The 12,095-nt window shown below is 37.9% G+C and overlaps 1 protein-coding gene and 1 non-coding gene across 2 annotated transcripts; one reads left to right on the top strand and one right to left on the bottom strand.

Annotated features, from left to right (window-relative positions):
- Positions 1 to 377: 377 nt before the first annotated feature.
- LOC113682695 (uncharacterized) lies at positions 378 to 10,680 on the bottom strand. The gene is made up of 8 exons (XR_016188629.1): positions 10,557 to 10,680; positions 8,715 to 8,983; positions 8,316 to 8,430; positions 7,095 to 7,217; positions 6,864 to 6,941; positions 6,152 to 6,194; positions 5,856 to 5,988; positions 378 to 2,439 (listed from the first exon to the last, which is right to left on the bottom strand). It is a non-coding gene; the product is annotated as an uncharacterized LOC113682695 (transcript).
- LOC149042429 (uncharacterized) lies at positions 2,937 to 5,578 on the top strand. Its single transcript, XM_089212896.1, has one exon. The coding sequence runs from the start codon at positions 3,260 to 3,262 to the stop codon at positions 5,135 to 5,137; it is 1,878 nt and encodes a 625-aa protein (XP_089069022.1). The 5' UTR covers positions 2,937 to 3,259; the 3' UTR covers positions 5,138 to 5,578.
- Positions 10,681 to 12,095: the final 1,415 nt, after the last annotated feature.

The following is a 12,095-nucleotide window of genomic DNA, read 5'->3' on the forward strand; positions in this document are numbered from 1 at the left end:
AAGAAAATTTTCTAACAAGTAAAGTAGTCCTCACAAATTCAGAAATGTCTATAATGAAGGCTCCATTTTGGTTTTTATGACGACTGCGAAAGCAAATTTCAATGTTTGAGTGCTTTTTCATCAGACACACTTCATCAGAAAAAGGAGTTCAAACAATCTTCAATTAAATTTCCGTCGTTGTTTATAAGGATCATCTTCTTTTTCATTCTACCAAGAGCCTGTTTATGACCAGAGTTTGATTTACCTTTCACCGCTCTGCAAATAAGTAAAAATAACATTTTTATTGAGTAAAGTAACTGCTATTTACTTTAGTGCTTCCTACTCTGTTTTTTTCTTCTCTCCTTTATTTCAGAAATTGACGCAATCTTCTTGTAAAGGGTCCAAAATATTGAGTAACGTCGAATTAAGCCATTAAATTTCCTGCCGAGAGGTTAGTTTACCGTGTTCTCTCTTAAATACGCATGGTGTCCCTCGCAGCTTGGTACAGAATGACAGAAATCAACGAAACATCATCGATAACGAATACGGGAATCGTCAATATTGCCTTGAAAGCTTTCTCGCCTTGTACAGCTATCGTATTGAATAGCTTGGCAATCCATGCCTTGATAAGGACTTCATCTCTACCAAAGCCTACGAAAACATTGCTCTTGAGTCTTGCAATGTCTGATCTCTCTGTTGGTTTAGTATCTCAGCCGTTATTCATAGCACGCATTTTAAGACAAAGTTTTACATCTGTGTACTTCATTTCTTTGGTCTTTCAAACTGCTCTTGCACACGTTTCGTTTTTTGGAGTCAGCTTTGAATGTGGACAGACTCTTGGCCATTTATCTTCGTCTCAGATATCAGGAACTTGTGACTCAGAGACGTGTTGTCAGAACAGTCAATTTACTTTGGGTTTTGAGTTGTTTTCTTCCAGCAGTTTCCTTTCTTTGCTTGATTCCAGCGGAACTTTTAGTCAGCATTTGAAGTGTTTGTTTTATTTGAATGACAATTTCATGTTTTCGGCTTTACTTTGCTGTAAGACGCAACAGAAACCAAATTCATGCTTTACAAGTACAACAAACAGTGCAAGATGGTGAATTAAAAGATGGTTCAAGATTTTAAAAAAGTGTATTCAACATATTTTATGTGTATTTTGTCTTTTGTGTTTGTTATCTGCCGAAATATTGTTTTCATGTTTGCAAGGTAATATTTAATATGAATATTAACGACTCGCCATTTGAATTATTTTAATTTTGTTCTCAAACAATGTTCTTGAATTCCTCTCTGAACCCTGTTATTTACTGATGGAGAATGAGACACATTCGACGCACCATCATTAATCGAAGTCTATACAGCGGATGATCAACACGGAAATGACGTACTGTTGATCTGACGATATGTTCCCTCATCGAGCCTCCTTAGTTAGAACGCTACAACGAAATGTTCTGCTATGGGGATCAATTATTATCTATTTTATTCATTTATGGTCAGCTCGGCTGGTTCTTTTGAATTAGGACATTATTTTTGAGAAGAGAGAAAAAACATGAACAAACAATGGAGTGGAATAGTAATAATGATATTAACTAAAACAATCATTACAATAATGAGTAGGTTATGTCGTCAAACGTTTCTTTTCCATTGACCTGCGATGCCAGAAGACAGCTTACAGATTATGAGTTTTATAAGTGAAATAACGATTCTAAGCAGTGGAGGGTGGTAACGTCGATCCTCATTTCTATTGAACTAACCAGGGAGCTTTTGACGTTGATTTGGATGGGATTTTAAGTAAAAAAGAGGGAAAAAATGGTTTGAGAAACCGAGCTATTTTGAACGATCGTCTTATTTCTTTGTATCTCCTCATGCTAAGACGTTATTTTCAGTTAACATTGTGCGTTCATTTGCGCCATATATTTGACAGTGACTGTCATGTTTTCCTTGTCACTGCACCAAGATGTACCCCATTCCCTTGATGTGTTGTTCTCCGTTATCAGGTGAGTATTTTGCTAGGTTACCACACGTGTTGGAGTTGTCAGGATTCCCTCCAGTACCAAAGCCAATTCTAGAATTACAAGAAGAGCACTTGTTCTCATTATTGGCAATGAAACCGATTCTTGCCTTTGAGAAACCCTGGACACTACATACAGCATTGAACCCTTCTTTGTTGCAGTTATGCTGTAGGGAGGCCTGGGAACCAATCAGCGACTTCCAACTGTTTCGACCTGCTGACGTGCTGCGGTACTGCCCGTCAGCAATCAGTGAGTGCAATGAGTTTGCTCGCTAATTGATCACAATGAAGTTGATCTGACTACCAATCCTCATACCGAGACAGATCTTGGAAAAGGGAGTGCTCCAGTAGGTCGGTAACTTGGTTTCTTGCTGGTCAAACCCAGTTACGCCTCCAACTCGGTTAAAAGCGTTTTTGTCGCTCCAGAGGTCAGATTCAAAGCGGAAGGTTTGCTAAGAAGGAGAGAGAAAATTAATATGCCAAATATTGGGAAAATCTAAGCCAATTAAGGTTCAAAGTAAATTTCCAGTGTGGCTTACGTTGCTCCGTACCTAAAAGGTGCGCAAAGAAAACTTACGAAAGTAATTTCCACCGCCGCGTAAAAAACGCTATCACACGATTTTTTTACGTGTGATTAACGCAGGCCCGTGCGTTAAGGTTGAAGCGTGTTTAACTTTTCTCTGCACTCTCGCGATTGCAACTTGCTTAACCTAACTAAACAACCCTGACCCTAGCCGAAAAAAAAAAATGCATGTAGAAAGATGACGACTTTTAGTCAACGGATGCGTGAACGCAGGTAAATTTTCATTTTAAAGAACGTAATATTTTTTCAGTGCACGTTCACGCGCGTGGAAAAAACAAAAGGCGTCTGTGGAAACCAGCTTTAAACTAAGAGAGATAAAGTGAATCGCTTTGCAGTGATTACTTACCTTACGCGGGCAAGGTGGTCTTCCACTCAAAAATTTGTATTTTTTGTCAAAAAACTTTCATTTTGAAAATGGTGCTTTTTGGTATCTTTAACCATTACTCTTTCATTCTACAGCTTCCTTTTTTCCATATTCAGGAGGTAAAGTCAAAAATTTTGCTAAATTCCTTAGCGAGTATGAATTTTCACCTTAGCAACGACCATAGCAACGGTTTGTTTATGAAAACAAAACGCAGTTGCAGTCAAAAGGAAACGACGGAATTTCTCCTGGGACCCCTCCCTGGTTATTCCCGTTGTTTATTGACATTTCAATCAGGCATACATGCAGTGAGTTACGAGCACCCAAAATGGCGAATGATATGTGGCGACACTATTTCCCAACTTATCATCCACCATTTTGGTCGTATTCGTTCACTCTATTCCTATTGCGATTTTGCTTGATAATTTATTTATCAATGCCACCAAAGGCTCGTTCTGGTTACACAAAAAAGCGTAAATATCGTGGAAACCAGTACTCTACTGAATCGAAGCGTTCGAAGAAGGAAAAAACGAGTGTCAGCACCAAAGGTCTTGGGAAAGAATGTTCAGCTTCTGCCCGCAAGATTCCAGCAGGTCTGACCACCGCATCTTCTGAGGGTATCAAGGAGTGTAAGGAGTCAATCATAAGTGGATTTCGGTTTGTAGATATGAGAATTTTGTCTTCTGTGATGGAATGTATGCCATGCAAAGAATGCTTTGTTTGTGATTTAATTTTACAAGAGCAAGCTATGAAACGCAAAGGTTGTGCCTCGAATCTTCGTTTGCTTTGCTGCTCGTGTGGTTGGTCTATGGAATTCTTTACTTCAGCTCAAATAGGCCGTTTCTTTGAAGTAAACAGAAGATTTGTGTATGCTTCAAGATCTGTTGGTTGTGGACGTGCGGCAGGTAAGAGGTTTTGTGGACTTATGAACATGCCGCCACCTCCTAGACCTACACCATATGCTCGCCATAATAAAGAAATACTCCGAGCAGTAAAGAAGATCTCACTGGAGACAATGCGTGATACTGCAAGAGAGATTCACGATATCAAGCCAGGTTCAGATGAGGGCATAGCAAGATGTGGAGTGTCTGTTGATAGAACATGGCAGAGAAGAGGCTTTTCTTCTTTAAATGGCTGTGTGAGTGCTATTAGCATGGATACAGGGAAAGTGGTAGATGTTGAGCCCCTAAGCAAAGTTTGTATCAAGTGCAGGGAGCATGAAAATGATCCTGACACCCCAGAAACTACTGCATGGAGAGCAGACCACAGAGCCTCTTGCAAGGCAAACTTTAAGGGTTCAGCACCAGCTATGGAACCAGAAGGCGCCCTTCGAATGTTTCAAAGGTCAGTAGATCTGCATAAGCTGCAGTATGATGAATATTATGGCGATGGTGACAGCAAAAGTTACTCATTAGTCAAAGATGTATACCAAGTCTATGATATTGAAGTTCAAAAGAAGGAATGTGTTGGCCATGTTCAAAAACGACTGGGAACAGCTTTACGAAAGTTAAAGAAGGAAAAGAAAGGGATGGGTGGGAAAGGCAGGCTGACAGATGCCATGATTGACAGACTGCAAAATTACTATGGAATTGCCATTCGAAGCAACTCAGGTGATCTTGCTGCCATGAAGAAGGCAATTTATGCCAGCTTGTTTCACTGTGCTTCTTCTGCAGACAGTAATTACCATGGGCATTGCCCTGAGGGTCCTGAAAGCTGGTGTGGTTTTCAGCGGGACAAGGTCAATAGGACAAACACTTTCAAACATGGAACTGGCCTACCTTTAGATGTCAGAGAGGAAATCAAACCCATTTATAAAAGGTTGAGTGAGGACAGCCTTCTCAGCAAATGTCTTGATGGCAAGACTCAAAACCAGAATGAGTCACTCAATGGTATGGTTTGGGAGTGTGTGCCAAAGGGGGTGTTTGTTGGTTCTGAAGTACTGCAGCTGGGGGTTTATGATGCTGTCGCTCACTTTAATATTGGTTCAAGAGCAGCTATTAAAGTGTTTGAGAGTCTTGGAATTCCCCCAGGTGAATTCTGTATAAATGAATGCCAGCAGTTGGACAAGATTCGTGTTTTGAAAGCTGAATACAAGTTCCAAGAGAAGAACAAGACAAGGAGGAGGCTACTCAGGGGAAAAAGAAAGAAAAAAAATGACAAATCCCAGGAAAAGGAGGGTGACATATATGCACCTGGTGCATTTTAATGAGAACATCAAAGAGCTTAGCTTAAACTTTCCAAAAGGCACCAGTTGCTTTAGTGATTATTTTGATTGATCAACTTAAATCTTTAAACTTGATTTTCTCAGTTTTGCAATTTTGAGAGAGTGCCCGTCACGGCAAAAAGGATTTCTTGAAAAGTATTAAACCAAAAGGGATGAAATTTTCAGGGAGGTTTGCTTGAGTATAGTTCTGTGTTGTGAACCTAAAATTATTAGTGATTTTTAGTTACATGGTTGTTGACAGATGTATCCATGGTGATAATACAAACAAAAATGTTGTAATCAAGGAACAGTTGCAATTTTATAATAGCTTGGCATAAAAAATATGGGTTTTCTGAGGTTCATGACATAAAGCCATCTTTGTACTTAGTTTTGATACCAATTTCAGGTGAATAGGACCGCTAGTTCTTGAGATATCCTTTTTACAAGAACGCCATTATTTTCACAGTTGGGGGCCCAAAACTTGGTTACCATGGCAACGACATGTCTATCAAAATTCTTAAAAGTATCAGTTTGAGGTGATCTCTCCAATGGTACTTAAATAACTTAGGTAAAGCATAAACTGAATTTTTTTAAAATTTGAGTGGAAGACCACCGCTTTGAAATTCCTTTTAAGATCCACCTCAGATCTTAGTCTGATAGACCCTTTCAATGAACTAATGAGAGTTTATTTTTCACCTTTGTATGACAGAAGACACGATACCTTTGTGCCGTTCATTTTCATGACCAGTGTCCATCCATCGCCCCCGCAGCCCATTAGGTCATTAGTCATATGACAGTAAACATGAACCTCTTCATTATCCACTTGGAGTGTATAAGCTCTGTTTTCATTTGAACTGATAAGAGGACAAATTAATTTCTTTAATTTCGCAGTCTGCCGTCTATAAGACGGTCGAGATGACTACTTTCTTTTGTATTGAATGTTGACCACGAAAGCAAAGCGACAATTTTTTTCTCTCTCTTGATCCTTAGTTAGAATAGCTATCAACAACATATTACCTTTGACTTTTGAAAATTTCTTTACATGTGTAAAAGGATGGACCTATATCAAGATTAAGTGTAAAAATAATTAATGACACACCTTGTTTGCGTATTGTTAAGGTAAATCTGTAAAGATATTAACACCAATCTGATGGCGTAAATGACTTAATACACATTCTGCACTAAGTATGGGCGAGTTGTTGAAAGCTGACAACTAATTTGAATGTTGATGTGTAGTATATCAATCACTGTTATTAGTAAAACGGCGCCAAACTGCGTACTAAGTCTCCATTGTCTTTATTGGCATTTTCAAGTTTCGCTGATTGCTGAAGTAGCCATCCGTATCCCACAGTACACTAATCATCAGAGTATTGTTGAAAGTAATGCGCACAGAAAAAATGGATTGAATGTAAATGCGACAAAAGGAAAATTACGAATTTACAATAGGATACGCCAAACGATTTTTTTAACGGAACCACAGGCTCATTTATGATTGTGTGAACAAAGATGTTTATAAAACTCCTTAAACTCGTCTTTACTGTCAAAAGTTGAAAATGATTTTTACAGAATGCGACTCTCCTACGGTTGAATGGTATATTTTTTTGTGTGGAAGACCTTTCAACGCTTTTAAACCATCTACTGTTAATTTTTATTTGGATGCTTCGGAAGGGAGCAAAAATTTTACCTTTGCACGTTTGTCCATTTCCAGAATATCCTGGTCTACAAGTACAGTTGTAGGATCCTTTGGTATTGTTGCACACAGCATCGATACTGCAGTTGGATATTCCCTCAATACACTCGTTTATATCTGCAAGATTCGCAACCGGTGTTTTCGCATGGAAAGTCAAATACTTGCTTCTGTTTTAACCAAATTGATCATACAACGGATTACAAAATGATTTTTTTGCTCAATTCCTTTCTCTAAACTAAGAGAAAATAATCGTGGACAAATTAATTTTACCATTGCAAGACCATCCATCTCCGGAATACCCAGCTTTACATGTACAATAGTATGATCCCTTGGTATTTTTGCACACGGCATCAGCACTGCAGCTGTGAAATCCGCTAGAACACTCATCGACATCTGGAAAGAATTGCCCCTGTTTTAGTTCAATGCCTACTCACGATTGGATCAAAAAGGCTAAATATTTTTCTGTTATGAAAAAAAAAAAAGAACAGAAAACAACAGTGGATCTTGACATAATCTATATTTCATGCCTAACGGACTGTAGCATTGTTCGAATCTTAAACCACCTGAATAGCGGGATGCGAGATAGTTAGTTGTAGGTTTAGCCACCTTGGTAAGTATTTAGCGGGTTTGACCTGCCTCAGCCATTTTCAATGTAATTTGAACGTGAAACGATTTCGATAAGAGCCAAATTCTTTCAAAGGAACTAGTTTATTTTTGTTTCAAATTTTTCTGCTTTAAAGCCTCTTCAATTCGGCATTATGCATTCCCCGTTTGAAGAAAATGTAACGAGTTTAACACACACAACTTGAAAGACGGTACTCAAAATTTGTTTTCAAAACACTCCGAGACGTGCATCGTGAGTTAAGAACAAGCTCTGAACAAGAATATAGGCATAATAAGTAACTTTTTGTCATAGGATTTTGCAAGTGTTTGTTCTAGAAAGTGAAGCAAGTTGTTTAAACCACAACAACGAGTGGAAAAAGAAAACAAATCCGGATGTCTACTTTCAAAACTCATTGAAATATGCGCAAAAACTTTAGCTGTACTGCCGTTTATCCTACTGACATATTGAACCATTGAACAGCGTCCATTGCAATGATAAACAATGCAGTCCTCCTTTAGAAGGAAATTCAAGTCTGAAGTGTAATGTCAGGTTGCATAAGAAGAAACAGTTTGGATCGTATATCAAAGTCACTCTGTAAACACATGGTAAAGTGGACATCCGTTTCTGGCGATAGGTTATTTGTAAAGTTTTGTTCCGTGCTTTTGTAAGGAATATTTGAAGAATAGCAAAGACAACAGCCCACATGCTCCTTGAAAATATGATGGCGTAATTGTTTGTTTGGATATTGTGTAACATTTGAAGCTCGGAGAAAAATATGCCCGCCGGCAGTTTTCTGAACAAAATGATAAGTTAGCGTAGGCTATAAAATCAGCTTCCATGAGCCGCGCCGGTTTGTAACTATTTATAAACCACATTTTAGATTTTACCTTGGTCACAGTGTCGACCTTTGAATCCAGCAGTGCACAAACAGCGATATCCTTTGTCGTTAAAACCGCTTTGACAAGTAGCGTTGTTCTTGCAAAAGTTTTTAACACAAGCGCTCTGAGGTCGTAAGAGAGATTATAATTACAACCATAACATATACATTAAAATGTAAACGATGTCGCTTGGGTCATCAACGATTCTGAAATTTATCCCTTTAATTTTAAAGCGAGAGAGAATCGATAAAAACTCATTTGCAAAACCGGGGAATTATATAAAAAACAAAAAGACGGGAAGACGAAAAAAAAATTGAAGCGATCAGTTCAACATTTACGATCTTGATCATGAGCCTGGTTCCTTTTTCGCGAAAATGTTTTCTTTCGTATAGGTAACGATAAACCAACCTTTGCTGCATGATAAAGCGAATTTTCTTCCTCCCTCAGCTCATGTTCGTGTCCTTCGTGAGTAACATTATTCAATTCGCATTTATAGTTTCCACTTCCATCAACTCGTTTATCAAGATTGATGCTGACACAGTCGGGCTCCATGAAACACAACGCTCTGCAAAACCGTTTTTCCATGACTTCAATGATACGGATCCTGTGGTTCACAAGGCGTTTGCCAGCAAATACCATCCCAGGCCTGAACTCTAAAGTACGGCATTGGTCTGCGTCTGGACAGTCAGAATGAATAGATAATAATAACTAAATGAAAGCGATGATGATAAGAAAATTGATAAAAATGATAATAATAATAATTGTTACATAAACTACTGTGTTACACATGGATTTTTAGCCCCGAGAAAAGCCGTAACAACACACGTGAACAAATACGATATTTTTCACGTGCCACTCGGTCAGGATGATGAATGAACAGCAAAGCCTTCACCATTCTTAGTCAAAGGTCGTTTGTCGGAATTTTCTCGGGTTATAGCGGCTAAAACATTGAAGAATCCGTATCACTTACAGACAGAGACGTTCAAACTTTCCTAGAAGGGAAAGAAAACCAGTATACGAAAAGAAAAACCGAAAGTTACGTATTCAGTGGCTTTGCTAATGGCATTTCTCGCGGCTGAGAACGAAAATTGACCATTGGAAGATTTGCCACAGGCCGATTTGGTTTTTGTAGTGATCAACGCATTCAACCATCTCGAGCCTTGGCGCCAACCCACTGTGCGATTTTTATTCGGGGACTGTCGATTCCTTTATTTTCATTCCTTAATAAGGTTGGCTTTTTTTGTCAGTAAAGAGCTATTGTGTTTATATGATAAACAAAATAATACACGGTTGCTTGTGTGCAACTCGACATCTCATTCATTCACTGCGCTCACTCGTGAGCTATCGATTGAAACACTCGAAGAGAAATTCCATGTCTGCGCGCGCCTATGTATTATTCTCTATTTGTAATATTAGAAATATTAAAAGTCTCAATAGATGAAGATAATGATAGTGATAACGATAACGATAAAGGGAAGAATACCTGTATCTATTTGTCGGCCAAGCTCCTATTTGGTATTTGCTTGAAAATAACTGAATTGTACCAGATATTGTGACTAACTGTCTGATAGCAAGCGTCATATTTCAGTTCACTTTCAGGTCAAAATATACCAAATTATCACCATTATTTACCGTCGTTGGGAAAACTTGTGTTACCCACTTTTAAAAAGATTTAAGTGTCAAAAAAAGTCGGCAATTTGTTTGTGGTTTCCAGCCGTGTTGCTTATCAACAGGATGTCGGAGAAAACGTTTATTCCATCGGAGGGAATATCGGACACTGTTAGCGAAGAAAACCGATGCAGTGAACACAAACAAGAAGAGCTGCCCAGCAAACATATAATCCCCCCCTCGTCCTTAGAAGACACTTTTCATAAATAATAACTTTTCAATCATAAAATTCCAAAAATATAAAAAAAAAATTCAAAGAACGGGGTACATTACTGCAAGAATACGATGATGAAGGAGTCGTTTAAAATGACTGACATAAACGCCGCTCAGTGCTAATTTGCCTAAACTGATGCCTCATACTCATCGATTCTAAAACAACTCACTGAGTGGCATGGAACACGGGTAAATAACTGACATAACAAATTATGCGCTAGATAGGAAATATACAGAAACTTTTTATCATGAGGATGAGTGAAACTACTGGTTTAAAATAATGACAGGGCTTAAATCCCAAGCAGGACTTAAAAACACTAATTTACCCTCAGTATCTTCACGTCAGAGATGATTAGGAACGAAACTGACCTTGCGACGTGACAGAATCAGACATCAAAAGGTAAACCGGTAACAGAAGATAGATAGGAATCGAATCTGACGCAGTGTGGGAACGCATTCTGAGACTGACTTCCCGAGAGACTTGCAAATTGCTGTGGAATATCTTCTATTATTTATGATCACACTTCTATGATTAAACTCATTGACGTTCGTTAAACTAATGAAACAAAGATGTCATTGATTTCCATTTAGCATGGTCCCCTTCATCATTGTGCCAACTGTCATATAATTCAATAGATACTACTAATTTATTCAAATATTTTACTGGGCGTCATGTCAAGTTAGTTAATAATTGATTATGTAGTGTATGATAATAGTGTAGTTGTAATAATGTGGTTGATAATTAGTAAATAATTGCTAATGCTTATTTTATTTGGACTTTACTTATTTGTACTTTGAAGCGGTAAAAGTCTCAAAATCGATTTCTCTCCATTCACTGTGAAACTAACCAGGAATATAATATTATGTAGATGCAGTTGGCTTTTATTTGTAGAAACAATGAAGAATCTCATGTGATTTTTTTCCATCTTTTTCCATGTGCTTTATTCCAATCAACACACCTTTTAAGATCAGTAATATTTTGTACGTTTTAGGTTTTATAATTGTTTTCATTAAGATCTTTATCACTATCGCTTATGTACAGGTTTGTTCTTTACACTCCAACTTTTATGTGTTATGATTTATACAGTTTAATGATTTGTATCTTTATGAAATAACATAGATTTAGTTGTACCTGCGATGAGACAGAAATGAAGAGATGAAATATTGGGCTCAAATAGTCCGCCTAACAGAAAACTCGTGGTAAGAGTGTAGTGACAAAGATGGCAATCTTTGTCAATTAAGGTCAGCTCGTCGGCAAATGATCGTCACGAAGTCTCTGATACAAAATCGACGCACAGGTCAGTTGTTGCAACGAAACGAAGCAGGATTTTGGATGGCGGATGAAGAGAGGATCCCTTGTTTAGGGCGATCAAGCTTAGAGTATTCCATAAAAATATCACAAAGGATAGAAAATGTTGATTATTGCGATTAGTATGGTATATTTGTGTAATCAGCTCTTATGCTTAAACGAGTCAGAAACGATATTGAGCATGCTGATGAAAATAAGCCTTCATAACCTGCTTGAAACAATATAACTTTCATTAAGATGCGGGGCAAAGATGGCTTATTAGCATAACCGCCACTATACTTACTTAGAAAGTGAGTAGGGCCTGTCGATTCTCGCACATGCCCAAGAATCCGTCGATCCCCGCAAACTATTTGTCTTGGTACTCAACATTCATTTCCATATCTCCGTAAATGGAGGAACGCGTAGAGTATTTTGCAAGTTAAAGACTAAGGATAGGCCCAAAAACATTGCCCGGTTAACACACTCAATTTGCCATCCAATAGAGAGAAGTAAAAACAACAAATTTATCTCTTCTAACTTTTGAAGTAAATAATCATAATAATTAAAAAAAAACTCACTATAACCATAATCCAAAAATAAAGGCGTTTAAAAAACAAATT

Source organism: Pocillopora damicornis, chromosome 7, assembly GCF_964200805.1.
Source record: "Pocillopora damicornis chromosome 7, jaPocDami1.2, whole genome shotgun sequence".
Taxonomy (NCBI): Eukaryota; Metazoa; Cnidaria; class Anthozoa; order Scleractinia; family Pocilloporidae; genus Pocillopora; species Pocillopora damicornis.